This window comes from Lepisosteus platostomus, chromosome 11 (genome assembly GCF_059453375.1).
Source record: "Lepisosteus platostomus isolate fLepPlt1 chromosome 11, fLepPlt1.hap1, whole genome shotgun sequence".
Taxonomy (NCBI): domain Eukaryota; kingdom Metazoa; phylum Chordata; class Actinopteri; order Semionotiformes; family Lepisosteidae; genus Lepisosteus; species Lepisosteus platostomus.
The window spans coordinates 29,730,084-29,746,490 of record NC_142621.1 but is presented as its reverse complement, the minus strand read 5'-3'; the positions used below and the strand labels follow the sequence as shown (position 1 = coordinate 29,746,490).

The window sequence follows — 16,407 nt, the reverse complement described above, 5'->3', positions numbered from 1 at the left end:
AATTGGGGATTATTAGGATGCCATGATTAGTAAAGGCCTGAAGAAATTTGGCCAGGACACCTGGGTTACACCCCTACATCTCAGTTAAAAAACTGAGCCTTTTTTTCTATAGTATGATGTCTCTATCACTTTACTGGGTGGGGCACTAAGACCCATACACACCACAGGGTGAGCACCCTCTACTAATCCCACTAACACTTCTTTCAGCAGCAAACTTAACTTTCCCAGGAAGTCCCTCATCCGACTGACCAGGATAACTGGACAGGATGCCAGTTGTGACTTTCAGAATGATATAGTTATATGTTGTTCTGGCATCATACTTTATGTATTTTTTAGGCCAAAAACTTACAATTTTGACTTGTCTGACCAAAAAAACTTTTGCCACAAGTTGTTGCATCATGTAGGAACATGGTTATAAACTCCATGTGGGATTTCAGATGTTTTTTTTTCAGATTTACACAAGTCCCCTTTGTTGACTAGGATAGTGTTGACCCAAAGACTACTCATCCACTCAACTCTGTAACTCTTTTAAGGTCACCAGTGGCCTCTGTGTGGCATTCTTAACCAGTTTCTTGAAGATACAAACTGATGTAGGCATTCCTTGATGATCGACTTCAGCATTCTCAATTTTTAGAAATATTTATGGTCTTTAAAATTTTCTCATCCTACTGATCTGTGCCTTTCTACAACTATATTACTGATGTGTTTTGACAGCTCTTTAATATTCATGGTTGAAATTTTCAAAATTCATATTCATATTCATATCATATTCATATTAATGTTTGCTACAGCAAAGTGTTTGACTGCTTATGCATGCCATTTCCATTTTTGTTGAATGTTCTGGTTCTGTATATTGCATAACATTAATTGCAACTTCAAAGTGCAACTTCAATCCCCCCTGCTTTTCCAAGGCACTGTATAAGCGATGTGTGTGTGACTCATTTGCATTTTAGGATTCACAGTGGACTTCAGATTGTGAAAAACTACACACAAAGAATCTGTGAGTAACAAAGGAAGCTTAATGGGAAATTTCTGTGTCTTATTTCACATTGCCAGTTGACTGTCTCCTCTCAATAAGACGTATAACACTTTCTGATACACAATCTCATCAAGCATCTAATCAACACATAGGTCCACTTGGTGTGTGAAATTGAGGATTGCAACCCACTTTGTCATATCCAATTCCAATTGGCCAATTTCTTTTAGATACTAAGGATTCAAATGCAGCTTGCAGGACTTAGAAGATGCTGGATTTGAACAAGTGGCCTCTGAGATCAACTGTCCATTTTATACCCTGGATAAGACAACCCAGGTACAGTTATTCTAAGGAGCTACTGAGCTGCAGTAGTAATCTGCTGGTTCCTTACGGGAGCTCCTTTGTATCCTCTTGGACCAGGCATGCCTTGTTTGCCCTAGAACAGGAAAAGATGACAGAGTAAGAAATCACGCAGCCTCTAAAAATAGTCAAAGAGAAATGAAAACAGCTCTGAAAATTTCCTGGCAAAAAAAAACATATGGTGAAAGCTTGTAAAATGATTCAGAAGCAGTTAATTTCTGGATTCAGTGTTCGACAAGTGAGTACGTTGTTCAGTATAAAGGAACAACTGGAAGATTTTCAAAACATGCTGCTCTAGTGCAAACTACCCTCTGATTTGTTCTCACTCAAATACACTCAAAATAATTACTTTATGAAGTTTCTTTTTCCATTCTCCTTTTCATACAAGTGTGACCTCTTGCTACTAGAAATACAGCATTATTCCTTAAGGAACAGGAAGCAGGGTTTGATGCAATCTCTCCCAATTTGTACGTACACAATAAACACAGTAATACCTTTATTATAAATAACTGGAATTTGCTCAATATGATATGAAAATATATATTAAAAAACAATTATGAGCAGGCTGATTAATGGGATTGATGAAGATGAGTAAATAAAACAATATTCACATGCAATTGAAGGCAGGTACATCTACCATGGATTTGGACTTGATCTACTGCTTCTGTGTCATGATAATGTAACATCTAGATCTATCAGATACTTACTGGGCTACCAGGCTTCCCTTTTGGTCCCTCAGCTCCCCGTTCTCCCTACAGAGACAGTGGGAGATGTGTTATTAAGTCATGTTATTACAAGTAAGTTATTATGTTATTTCACAACACTGAGCTGATGGGGAAAGACTGATATATTAATTCAAACAAACTAGTAGGATATCTGAGTCTGTGTCAGAATATGCTAGAGTCATGTATTTCAGGAAAAATCTCTACAGACCTTTCTCTTACACCCTAACGTAAAGTATAAGGCATGTTTTAAGAATTTCACAATTGCATTGAAACATAGAAGCGTCTTTTTTATTATGCTCTTTTTCTGTCTTTTAAAATATTCGAATTTCCAAGCCATCAAGTAATGTGACAGCACAGCATATCTTAAGGAACAAGTAAAAGTGGCTGTAAAAGGTAGAGCTCGCCTAACAATCTTGTTAGAGTCCTTTGAATAAGCAACAACAGGTGGTAGGAATTCAGGGAAACAAGTGTTTGGATTGAGAATTTCTTCATAAAATATTAAATAATATTAAAACATTAAAGATTGTTCTGAAGTTTTTACTTAAGAAAAACCAACTGCCAGATTAATAAAAGTAAAACATATATAGAAAACAGAGGGTATAGATAAGTGGTAAATACATTTAAAAAAGAAACAGATAAAATTCAAGAATTGGCTAAAACCTGATAGTTGATCTGTAATATCCACAGTTGCAGGGTTTTGTGTGCAGGATTAAAAATTTAAAGGCATAATGCAAAATGCGGAGCTAAAAGAGGCTCCTTAAGAATAACACTTAGGGGTTTGTGTTAACATTATCTACATTTTCTAGACAATATGGGGAAACGTAATAATGCCCCATTTAGAATATTGTACACAACTTTTTTGGTCAATATTGTCCATCCAGAAAGGAGCAACCAGATACATTCTTGGACTGCGAGGACTGTTCTACACTGACAGGCTGAAGAAACCAAACCTTTTCAGTCTTGAACAGACATGATTCTGAGATGGCCTGACCCGAGTATCCAAAACCCTCAAAAGGCAATGACGAAGTCAACCTAACAGATTAACTACTAAATGGGCTAAACGGGCCGAATGCCCTCCTCTTGTGTGTAGGCTTTCTTATGTTCTTTTTCAATTCTGCAAGCTAAAAATGAGAATGTGTTACAGAATGCTATTATTATTTATCCACTGGAAGTGGACTATACTTGATGGATGACTCACAATTTCCTTCACTTAAACTCTAATGGCATCCTACTTGGTACCTCCAATCACCTACGTAAAGCCCTATCTGTGGATGGGACTGTGCTTGAATTACAATAGAATTTGATGAATGTAGGGGTGATATTTGATCCTAGCTTGACTTTTGACCCTTATGTGCAGAACATTGTAACAACATTATTATTCCATTTCAGAAATATTGCCAGAATACATTCTATGTTGTCTTTGACCGTAGCAGAGAAACTTGATTATTCCAATACCCTACTCTCTGAGCTATCTAAATCCACACTGAGAAAAAAAAAACCTGACATTTATATAGCACTTTTCTGGACACACCACTCAAAGCACTTTACAGGTAATGGGGACTCCCCTCCACCACCTCCAATGTGTACACCCACATGGATGATGCAACAACAGCCAGCGTGCACCCGTACGCTCACCACACATCAGCTATCAGTGGGGAGGAGAATAGAGTGATGAAGCCAATTCATAGATGGGGATTATTGGGAGGCCATGATTAGTAAGGACCAATGGGAAATGTAGCCAGGATGCTGGGGTAACACCCCTACTCTTCGAGAAACACCCTGTGAGAGAGTCAGGACCTCAGTTTTAAGTGTCATCCAAAGGACGGTGCCTTTTTACAGTTTAGTGTCTCCATCACTGTACTGGGGCATTTGGACATACATAGACAGCAGAGTGAGCGCCCCCTACAGGCCCCTCTAATATCCTTTTCAGCAGCAACCTTAGTGTTTCCCGGGAGATCTTCCATCCAGGTACTGACCAGGCTCACAACTGCTTAACTTCAGCGGGTTGCCAGTTGTGCATTGCAAGGTGATATGGCTGCTGGCAGAACTCCTATGTATTCAGAATTTGGCAGCCAGAGTACTGACAAAGTTGTGTTCAAGTAATCACATTATACCTGTCTTGGAATCCTAGCAATGGCTATCTGTCAGTTCTCAAGTTGAATTCACTACCCTCATGCCATAAGGGTCTACATGACTTGACACCTCAGTACCTGTCTGACGTATTGTCTGTCTGCTCCCTGCTTTCCAACCTTTGTTCTGACTCTGTTCTTCTGCAGTATATGTGCCCCAAGCTCATTTATATTCTATGGGTAACAGGGCCTTTCTCTTGCTATGCGCCACAGCTCTGGAATTCAACCCTCAAGGATATGAGAGAGTCACGTACCCTGAGTGCATTTAAGTCGAAACTCAAAACCTATCTTTCCTGGAAGGCTTTTATTTAAGTTTTGTGTGTGTCTGCTCCATTTTTTTAATGACCGTTTTGCTTCACCTCTAACCACTCTCTTATATTTATTGTGTAATTTGCTGTTATTACCTTTGGCCCAGGACTCCCAGGAAACCCAGGAGGACCAGCTTTACCCTTCACACCCTAAAAGGAAACAAAACACAGCAAACCACAAGACTGGATTTAAACAATGTATGTACCAAACCTAAAATAATAGGTACACTAACAACTATAAAAAAAGGACAAGATACCCAACTAACCACCACCACCACCACCACCACTACTACTACTAATAATGCTGGGGTCCTGGGTTCAGTTTCAGACCTGGGGTGCTATCTGCATGGACCCACTTCATTTGCCCACATGGATGACTTTTGGAAGACAAAATTAAAAATATGTCACTACTTGAATTAAAGGGGATCCTCATTCAAGAAGCATCAGGGAGCTTTCATGACCAAGCTGGTTTTATACGTCTTTGTTTAAAATGTCATCTGAAGAATAGCACCTCCAGCAGCACAGTATTCCCCAGCACCGTATGAGGGCATAGAGAGGGAAATTATGCCTACTGATCCATCAATGCCGCCTACTGCCGCAAGCTGGATTTGAGCAAGAGGTCTTCCTTCCTGTTACTTACCAGCCTGGTTTACCTTGCCTTGTGAAAGTAGATAAACTTGAATTACAAATTAGTATTACTGCTGCCATTGTAAAAGGCCTGTCAAACAGTATATTTAATTATAGTAAAAAAATAACAAACCATGATACAGACGAAAGGATAATATGTGGTGTGCTTTAGGTGGATGTTAAGTAACAGCCCACTCAGATATGGAACAAAGCACTACTTAACTATTACTGAGAAGATTCCACTGCCAAAGCTACTTAAAAGCTGTGCCACATGCATTATGTAGGAGGTGTATATTTTTGCAATTTGATTCCCAAAAACTCACTGGGGGCCCTGGCCTCCCTGGTGCACCACGGACCCCTCTTCCTCCAGGATCTCCCTACAGAGAGACAGGTTCAGTTACTCTGGGACATCCTCACAGTCAGTCCTGACGTCATGCAGCTAATCCACTGTACTGGGAATCTACTGGGGTAACTCAAAACAAACACCTGTTTTTTCATGCCTGAGTTCTGTGTGAAAGGCAGGATCTGTTTTGAACGACTCATATTGAGTTGATAGACCAGCAGGTTATAAGAACTTGTGCTGACATACATCATGGATTCAATAATCATGAACTATGAACTACAAATTATTGAGTATCCCGTCCCTTAGGTATATTTATCAATCCAAAACCGATTTGCAGTTTTTTATACATTTACATTGTTATGCTTATAATTACATGAACATGCCCTTGTAACTTTCTAAATGATTTCTAAACTCCTCTGGTTTCCTCTAGGAATCACCAACAGTAGTTTAAATTGATAGCAGAAGGTGTCTCATAGTAACAATAAAATAGCAACGGCAAAACTAAGCCATTTTTTAAAGGCCTAAAATGGTTTGTGTAATATTCATGTTTCTCTTTCATAGTGTACCTACACTGTTTCCAACAGTTCCTTGTTTCCCTGGAGCGCCTGTCTTCCCTGCGATGCCCTAAGAGATGCAGAGAAGTGAAAAGGCTTGTTAGCTTGAGGTCTGAGCTTTGACCTGAACAATAGAACCTACAAGCCTGTGAATTCCATCAAAATCAACAGTGAGTGAAACAGGAGGCAGAAGTGGAAACTACATGGCAGTGCATTTAAAACCAAGAACAGGAGGCACTTCTTTACCAAAAGAGTAAATTGTAAGTTATGTTGTGGAAGTATTAAACAAGTTATCCAGTCTCATTTTTGAAGCTGATACCTTGGCTTCCTTCTAGAAACAGCTGGATGAGACCCTTGGATCTACTCTATTAACTAAAATGTAACAGGTCATCAGGCCAAGTGGCCTTTCTTTATGTTCTAAGCCTTTCTTTGTAGTTGTCCATATGGTAGAAGTCAACTGGGCAAAGCTTTTGAAGTAGACAAAATAAAAACAGAAAAGCAAAACAGTATAATAACTTAAAATCACCTATCATACCACTTTAATTTTGTATATACCTCCTCTCACATTTAGTATTGTTAGGCTGGCTTATACCTATACCCTTGTGCAGCACAGGTGAGTAAATGTGACCACACTTCTTGTCCTCAATAGAGGACACTTGTCAGAGGTGTTAGTCTTATAGTATAGGAGAATGAGCATCCACTGGAGGAGTGATGAAGCTGCCACTGTCAGCACCTCAACCTCAAAAGTCCAGACACGTGACAGGTGTCAAAATTAAGGATATCTTGTCCGTCTCAGGCCCATCCCAGCTAATTGGGTGCCAGTGCTTGAAATCTCCTGGTCACTTGTGATCACCAGACTGGAAACACTTCATCAAATTAAAGACCTACCTTAGGTCCTTGGGCTCCCAGTTCCCCTCTAATTCCTGGTTCACCAGCAGGACCCTTGAAGAAAGGACAACTAAACCTTTGACATATTTACCTTAAGCTGTAGGTTGTATGTGTATAAACAGCATATGATGTGATAAACAATATATTTATTAACTTATTACAGAATGTTTTTAACCATATATTTTTTATTGACAAAATATCAGAAGACATACTCATAAGGATGAATAATCAATTTTGCTTAATGGAAATCTAGTAAACATGCAATCACTGATAACTGTATTTCAAGGGGAGATATATCACTGTAAAATAAGCACTGAAAACACAAAACCAGTTGATGGGTGACCCATATCAAATCAAGAAAAGCTAAACTTAATACAGTGTGTCTCACTTAGAACACACATGAAAGGTAGCAGGTCTGTTCTATGGGAATCAGCGCTTCTCAAAAGCACAGCGTTACATTTAAGTAATATCATGTGAATAGTTTGTAGATGCATGGATTTCATTTTCAAGACTGAGAGAACATTCAAGAACAGGATGAAAAGTGTCATTTTTCTTTTAGGCGTTTTATTATCCTCAAGTTCTACGTTTATCTAGTAAAGCTCCTCAGCCACATTTAAGCTACATATTCCAAAAGGATGAAACTGTAACAGAAAACCTACACAGCAAAACTATTATGGGATTTTGAAAAAATGTCAAGTAAGAAAAGATCCTTACCATGGCTCCATGTGTCCCATCAAAGCCACGACTACCAGGATGACCTTGAAGTCCCTGAATTGTTTTTATAAACAGTGAAAAAATAGCAATCAGAATGAAGAACAAAATGAAATCACTCCTAGCTTCCACCCCTTCCATCCCCACCAAAAAATGGCAACCCACTCCTAAAGTAGGGAGAAAAACAAACATTAAATTAATAGATACAAAAACTAAAATAATGATTTTAATAAGATAATTGGTGACTCCCATGATCTATTTTTTTAGCACCATAGATACAGGCTGTGGAAAGTTCCAGAAGCAGAAAAACACACTGACACCAAGGGAAAGCACCAGAAGTCAGCCAAAGCTATGCTGTCAGTTTTGTTACAGCCATAGTACCTGCAAACCATATCCGTGCTCGCAATACAGAAAGTTTCAAAGATGAATTATCATTCAGTAAAGGTAACTGTGGTGAACAGGGGATATCATCACAGAACAGGTTTATTTTTTTTTCCAAAACTTGTGGACCTCCAGGTATCCCCAAATTTGGTTAAAGAATTTCCATTACATTATTACACAATGTACAACTCTGGGAATCAGATAAAAATGTCTTATGTGGGATGAAATACAGTACATCCTCTTAATGAACTTGTAGTGAATCATTTCATGATCAGAATTTTTAGAAGCAAATATCAGACTATTCCTGATGTGTTTCCATTAGATATTACACAATTATTTCTCTATAATATCTCATATGGTGAATTAATAAAATCAGATTTTTTATCTGAAGATAAACTAACTTAATATTTCAGTATAATCTCTCCTAGTTGGTAGTCCATGGCATTAATGTGGACCTCAAGAGAGAACTTGTTCAGTGTTTTTTTTATGTATCTCTATTGGTCATGAAAACTGAGATATACATGCAGGCCAGTAATTAGAAGGAAATTCTATTGGAAACACAAACTTCTTGAAAGCAATGGTTTGATGTTTCAATTAAAGTTTAAACACGTCCTGCTGAACCAGCAAAAATAAATTCAGAGCGGGCAAATTTATAAGCATCTTTCCCGAGGAATGAAAGGATAAAGCAAATTCATTTGGAGAAGAAGTCGTTAGCTAAAGCTTTGATGTTTGAGATATTCCTGTAAATTGAAATTTCCCTTGCAGAAACCAATCTGTTTACACATCTTAAACCCTGTAATGACAACACTGCCAAGGATTACATAGACCTTGAGGCAGTGTGACACTTCCTGCCCTTTACAACTAATGATATTGTAGCATGTCAACATAATATTATTTTAGGCAACCTTTCATAAAATATATTAATTTATTACTATACTTGCATTGTATAAATACTTTTTCCTTTGATTGTACAGTAATTTCCATTAGTGTAATAATCTGTAGTCTACTGCAGTACTTTGTTGCACAGCACAGTACTTAAATCTTCAATATAGAAACAAATTTGAATTAATGAATGTTTTCTGAAATCTCTTAAGCAAACAGAAAAATGTATCAAATTAAAAAAATATGTACCTTGAGCCCCTTGTGTCCAGGGTTCCCTGGAGGTCCTACTCTTCCCTGAAAACAAATGCGATGTTTCAAACAAGGTCTTGTACAGGCTGACAACAGGAAACAGCCTTTCATGTCAAACACAGAAGCCAAGATCTGAGATTGCCTGAAAGACGAACCATATTCTTTTCACTTTGAGTTACTAGAGTTTAGGGTTTAGAGAGATGAGAGTTTAATTGCCCATTTTGTCGGGCATTGAAAACAGTTCACTGTTATTTCTCAATGAGGTAGAGAATGAGATGAGTTTCTAATGCAAATCTATTTACACTAAAGTCAAAATGACGTACTGTAAATGAATGATACAAATACATGACAGAGACATTTAGATGAGCTCAGAGCAAATCGACTCAGTGTTTTTTAACCTCTCTTATCGCCAGTGGCATTGAAAACGTTTCAAACTCCACATTGGGATCTTGCCAGACAATTTATCCCAAAAAATTAAAAGTTTAAGTATGCAGGAACCTTGATACCAGGTTCTCCTTGTGATCCTTCTACTCCCAGGTTTCCCCTCTGTCCCTGGAGATATAAAAGGAAATAGTGTCAGGGAAACCAACTTTCCAGCATTCACTGTTCTTCACAGTCACAGATGAAATAGCTCCTGCACATGCTTTTATAATGAACAGGTTTGGTTGCTTCTGGATGATTCAGTTTGGGTTCTGGTCTGTTGGTGACAATCTAGTCTCCCTGGTCAGGTGTGATTGTGTGCTGTACAAAGTCGTAAGTGACAGAGCTAGATTCCACATCTACCATATAATAACAGGAGTGAATATCAGTGAATTGGCCAATGGTATGATATGTGACCTCGGACCTCACATGAAAATGATGGACCTTCTACATTCCTGTCACTTTGAAGCTCAGATAGGGCTGTGAAGTTTAATAGACAGTGAAAGCTGAAAGTCTCAGTTTCATCCCTTGCCTGAAATGCTCACCCTTGCATTGTTTCAAAATTAAAAGCAAAGTGCTGAGGTAGAAGTTTCAGCCATTGTCATGTTTTTTTTCAAACCAATAGAGGTTTTAAATTCTAAACGAAAAAAACTTTTCTGGTATCTGTAATATATAGCTGATGGCTAAAAATCATAAAGAATATTATCTAATATCTAAAATATAAGGCAACTGAATACCAAACTCTTCTTTGCAGTAAGTGACCTTTGAAACTGAATGATAAATACAATTAATATTTCTATTCTAGGTATGGCAGTACAGTGGTGCACTGGTTAGCATTGCTGCTCTCAGTGTTGGGGTCCTGCACTCAAATCTAGACCTGGGGTGTTATCTGCTTTGAGTTTATATGTTTTCCCCATGTTTGCTTGGGCTTCCTCTGCATGCTTTGGTTTCTTCCCAAAGTCCAAAGGTATACTGTTAGGTTAACTGGCTTCTGGGGAAACTGGCCCTGGTGTGAGCGTGTTTGTGTCTGTGCATGCCATGCAATGCCTTTGCTGTGACCCTCAGTTACAAAATTGATTGATGTATATTGCTGGTGTTTATATTTTTTTCCACCAGTCTTACCATAGAGCCAGGCAACCCAGCAAAACCTCCACGACCAGTGCGGCCCTGTTTGGAAACAAACAAAATGCTAAATGAACAAAATCCAGGCCCTTCTGTGTTAAAATGAATAATAATCAAAATTGGAGTTTAAAGTCCTAGTCCTGGAGGGCTGGTGTGTCTGCAGACTCTCAAAGTCTATTTGAAGGAGCAGCAGCATCCGAAGAACTAGGAGAAGATGGTAAATTGTTCTAGTAAGACTAACTGGCTGGTTTAACTTATTAAGAGCAGAGTTTGAATGAAAACCAACAGACACACCAACCCTCCAGGACCAGCGATGGACCCACTTGCTCAAACCTAAACAGAAGAGGTGACCATGACGAATGTCTGAAATCACTGGAACATGCACTATCAAGCCATCCTCATCTTTTCATACAGAAAGACACACAGCACCAAGCATCGGAGACAAGTCAACAAATGTTGGCTCAAGCAGTTCTCACTAATAAAAAACACAAGATCACACGGCGCCTCACTGGAGACCCACTTCAAACCCGCTCGTCATCTGCAGCGCTCGGCCAAGAGTCCGCAGCTTTTGTGGGATTCCATGGCATAGCCCAGATCTGAAACAGTTTTCTATAGGGAATAGGGCACAACCTGCACTCTGACTGAAGTAATTTATTGGTGGAGCTAAATAGTAAAAACTTGTAAGGTCAGAGAAAACTATTTTGTTTAAAGCAGAAATGGTTAAACGATAAGAGGGTTTTTCTTAGTAGTTTCCAACAGGGATGTTTCGCCTATTGATCAGCCACAGCAGAAACAAATATGCATGAGTACCTACCTTATTGCCCTTGGCTCCTGGCAATCCTTGCAAACCAGGGAGACCTCTGTCACCCTACACAAGCAGAATTAAACATACAGTATTGTTGCATAGGTTTGTAGAATATTCCTTTTTACAGTACATCAACCATAACCAAAATACATGGAAGGAAAATTAAAAGGATAATATCTTCCCTTTTATTATCCCAAATTACAGTCAGATATACCCATACCCAGTTCAGATTAATAGGGTCTGTCCTCTGTATACTGATATGGAGATGTGCCCATTACTCTTTTGGGAAGATGAACTACCAACACCTTGCTTTATTTTATTTGAGATCTTAAAGGCTTAATTGTTTGGACTGCGAATGTTGCTACGTATACAGTCAGTGAGCAGTTTGGGTTCTCTGTAATCCATACTTGGTTGTGTCTTTCTATGAACACTGCTTTGACCAATGAATTCCCTGGAAAATAAGTCAGTGGCACTGAAGGCAGCTGCTAAACATTAGAGGTTCAAATACTGTTTTTGAAATGTATTAACTGAACTGCACCTCCTAACCTGCAAGTTAATACTATATGTGTGTAATCAGATTGGTCTCACAATGTGGCTATGACATTGGCCCAACTCTTTCAAGTGCTTACAGGATTATTAAACAGAATAACTGAAGTATCAAAACCACAAAATCATCTAGATTGTTACTGTTTATTTCAGAAATGTGCTATTTTTTTACATTGGGTAACATAACATCTACAGAACAATTGGAATCTTACCTTTGGGCCATCTTGTCCAATTTTTCCAGGCTCTCCCATTATCCCTTCGTAGCCCTAAGAAAGGACAGACAGTAATACAGTCCAAATAAAACCAAAATACAGCCCAATTAAGTCACATATACAGATTTCTTAGATTTGTCGTGATAACTACATACTGTATATAATGGTTTTCAAATGTTGTTCTGTCACTCACTGCCATGACACTGTAGAGATTAATATTTGTTTATACACAGCAAAAACAATTAGTTGAGTGTCCTCAGTCCGAGTGCAATAGTATTGGTTCACATATTTTCAAAATAAATACACCTGTCTCAGTAAATCCTCTCGGTTAGATAGTGAATGTCCAGCAAAGATTCAACCATGTACTGAGGCTTTCAAAACAACTAAGAGATAAAGCTGTAAAAAGGCACAGACCAAAATATAAAAAACACTGAATATCTCTTTTAGCATGGTGTAGCTGATCACAAGTAAGTGGATGGTCTGTTATTCAACACAGACAAAGCCTATATTAGACTACCTCCAAATAGAGCAGCTGGGCAAGGAGGAAAAGGGTTAGGGATGCAATTGTGAAGTTGACATGGGAAAAAATGGTCCACAAGTCAAAGCTTACCATCTCAGATCCGAAATGGAGTTTGTTACAAAGCATTCAATGATACTGGAAATGTAGCATGATTTGCTTTGTGGTCTGATAAGGTACAATTGGAATGAAAAATTCTGGTCTAAATGCAAACATCTGAAGCAAACCCGAAACAACACCCAACGTGATAGTACAGGCAATTTTCAAGAGTAAATGCTGTCTGAGTCTCTTTGAGACTTAAAACTGAGACTCAAATTCACCTTTTAATAGGACAAGGATACAAAGCACAAGGCCAAAAGTACATTGGATTGGTTTATGAATAAGACAGTGAATGTCCCTGAGTGGCCCAGTAAAAACATCTGACAGGAATCCTGTAATGGAAAATTGCGGAAAGACTTGAAAACTGTTACTTATAAGGAGAAAGGGAGTACCATAAGAAGTGTATGAATAACTTTGCAGGGCATTGTATATCACATGCAACTAATTGGATTTGTTTGGGATGAACTAATTACTATGATAAATAATCAAAACTATCCTCTTAAACGTTATTGTCTACTTCTAATATTTATATTAAGCAATGGAATCTCTCGGTTTCTGTTCCTTATGGATATATATATGGTATGTATTTAAATGAAAACTTTGTAATGGTAAAAAGAGACTTACTCTGGGACCTGGGGGTCCTGGATCACCATGGCGTCCCATTACGCCCGGAAAGCCAGAGGGGCCTCCTCGCCCTCTGTAACCTTTTTTTCCACGCAGACCTGGGAATCCCTGCTCATTAGCAAAGGAAGCCTTGTGTTAGCCTGGAGCTGAAGTCAACATGGCAGCCAAAAGCACACAACAGTCTGACGAATAAGACAAACTCAACCAGCAAAGCCTGGGATATTGCTTTCTAGTAAGTAAGTTTCATCTGATATGATACCTAAAGAGCAAAAGTAAAAGAACACGCATCTTCAGCAAATTGTTCTGATGTAACAAATTTGCTCAGAACAAAACATTGTACAGCCCAGACCTTTTTGTTCTTAAACAATCGTTCATAGTTTTCAGGTCATACCTACTTAGCAAAGAGCCAATAGATCAAGCAGTTAATTTAATCACATATATAGAACAATAATGAAATTGAAACACCTGTAAGGTCTTTTTATTTTTAAAATTATATTTAGTTTTTTCATTTGATACTTTTTACAATTTTATACAAGCCAACAGGCTCCTGAGAAGTTGCAGAAGTGGTTATTGCACCATGTGCAGGACTAATCTGAAACTGTTCTTTTCTCTTTCGATTGTGAATCACCACCTTGTCCCACCCTATACATCTAGAGGGCACTCCTTTTCTGTCCTGTTCCTAGTTTCCCTGTGTGATACTTGTTCTTCCGGTGTGTCTTGTTGTCTGGGGCTATATATTTCCGGGTCTCCCTTTCCTCCTCGCTTCGCATTGGGATCGGATGTCGTAAGACTAGCCTCACCAGGTTGCCCCAAGTCCGCTGCCTGAGGGCTCTCGTCTCTTTTCCCCGACTCCACCCGGTACCTCAAACCATTCCTGCAGCTACGTATGGGGTCTTCCTGTTCTCCCAGTCTCTCCACAGCTAGCCTTCGGCTTCTGTGATACACCTGGAGACTCATGGTCACAGCTAGCTACCTGCAAGTACCCCAAGCTCAGTCTCATGAGATCTGTGTCAAAGAAATAACCCTGGGCTCAGAGTACCATGTCAGCTTGCGCCATAGGATTGCCAACTGCATTGAAAACACCACAGCGGACAGACCTGTCAATCAGGCAGTTGCCATGACAATAAGCTATAGATGGAAATCAATTCCACATCAACATATGACCTGCCCTGGTGATACTTAGTCAGGGCGCAGTCCAAAATCCAAAACCATGGGATCCATGGTTTCAAAACATGAACAGGAACAGGGACAAGGAAGTTACAAATGGAGTGACAGGGCCAGGAGCTCCGAGCCCCGGACTCAGCTGGTCAGGATGCAGTTCGGAAGTCTATGCCTTCGAGTCGCGGACGTAAGGTGACTTGATGCTAGGCGGGCCTCTGGGCGTCCATCTTCCAGTGAAGAGCCCCGAGCTTCAGAGGCACGAGGTTTAAATAATAACGGTGAATCCAGGGACAGGTTTACGTGATAATGAAACTAAAACACAAAAGGGTCGGAGTGCCCTCTAGAGGAGGGATGACAATCGTGACAATGTGGTCAAGTTACATACAACAAGAATATCTCAAAGTCCATACAGGTGGTGCATATAGACAAGAATCCAATACTAGGGAATGTTTAGCCTAGGCAGGTTGTTTGTATGTGAGATTGCTTATGGTCTAATGCATGCCTTCTATACAGGAAACACTAATCCAGAATTAGAGAGAGTAAAAGACTAAGATGTGACACTTTGTATTTTGAGTCCAAGAAAAGTTCAAACTGTAGTTTCCACATAAAATGCTTGACTTACTGGTTCTCCTTTAAATCCAGGATCTCCTTTCTCCCCCTTTGCTGCTTTAGGTCCCTGTGAGATAGGGACAAAGAGACAAACACGTGCACAGCTTCTTGTTACTAAAGAGTCTGGGAATTATTATGGTATTTAGTGATGAAAAGAGAACATTATTGCAACAGAAATGCAATAATGAACACTCCTTAGGTGGGATCAGCAGGATTTTGCCAAGGCAGGCCCTATCAAGTGCTTTAAAGAAATGGCTTTGACTGAGGAGATCACTGAGAGGTGTAACATCACTTTGAGTAGCTCCTCGAGATTGTGGAAACACCCAACTTACAGAGGTCATTCTGGAAACCCCCGTTAAGATCAGATTTTTCCACATTGCTACAGAGTTAAAGTGCTTTTGCTGTGGTAATGCAGCAGAGGTGGACAAGATTCACCCAGACACGCTGAAAACACTGGTCAAAGTTGGGGTGACGTGATGCTTATGGCAGGTACGTGGTCTCTATCTTTATGAAATCTTACAGGAGGGTGTGTTCCAATTCACCTCTGACCCCAGGATAAAGCCAGTGCCAGAGTGCTGGAGAGAAGATGCTGACCATTATCTGCACTTTGGATTCAAGAGGAACAATGAGGCTTTTGCCTTGGTTGTGGAAACGTTGTCCGGCTCTTTTCTCTTTTTGCAGATATTGAAGGTGTTTAAGAGTTTGCCAAACCAGTCTACCCCTTTTGTATCCTTTACTGTCTATATCTGATTGTAACGCAGTGGCATTCACTGTCTTTTCCTTCCACAATAATTTGTCATTTTGTCAGGGTATTGAAATTTTACAATGGCACAACACTAACAGTACACGTGTGCATACTGTGCCCCAGTAAAACACTAACTCCACCAATATTAACAGTTATTATTAATTAGAAATACCTGTCAACATTACTCCTTTAATCTTTCATATACGTTTTAATAAAAGGGGGAGTAAGTAGCTTCAAAAAAAAGCTTTGAGAATCATAAACAAACGGTTTAAATGGTTTCTGAAACAAAGACATTGTCATCTCTAAGAATAACACAGTAATCATTGTATAGGATTGTTGCTCCCAACTCTGGCCCTGAAGGGACACTGAGTCTTCTGATGTTTGCTTCATAAAGGTTGTTAATCACAGGCAAAT

General features: G+C 39.2%; 1 protein-coding gene across 1 annotated transcript in view; it reads right to left on the bottom strand.

Moving 5' to 3' along the window:
* The window catches only part of LOC148652365 (uncharacterized), an 81,578-nt gene that overhangs the window by 33,836 nt on the left and 31,335 nt on the right, over window positions 1–16,407 (bottom strand). The window contains exons 20-33 of the mRNA XM_088599072.1: window positions 15,262–15,315; window positions 13,479–13,586; window positions 12,239–12,292; window positions 11,490–11,543; window positions 10,676–10,720; window positions 9,632–9,685; window positions 9,134–9,178; window positions 7,625–7,678; window positions 6,911–6,964; window positions 6,039–6,092; window positions 5,449–5,502; window positions 4,595–4,648; window positions 2,044–2,088; window positions 1,368–1,412 (exon numbers count right to left, since the gene is read on the bottom strand). Of these exons, the coding sequence (XP_088455198.1) occupies window positions 1,368–1,412; window positions 2,044–2,088; window positions 4,595–4,648; window positions 5,449–5,502; window positions 6,039–6,092; window positions 6,911–6,964; window positions 7,625–7,678; window positions 9,134–9,178; window positions 9,632–9,685; window positions 10,676–10,720; window positions 11,490–11,543; window positions 12,239–12,292; window positions 13,479–13,586; window positions 15,262–15,315 (774 nt within the window). The remainder of the gene's footprint in view (window positions 1–1,367; window positions 1,413–2,043; window positions 2,089–4,594; window positions 4,649–5,448; window positions 5,503–6,038; window positions 6,093–6,910; window positions 6,965–7,624; window positions 7,679–9,133; window positions 9,179–9,631; window positions 9,686–10,675; window positions 10,721–11,489; window positions 11,544–12,238; window positions 12,293–13,478; window positions 13,587–15,261; window positions 15,316–16,407) is intronic.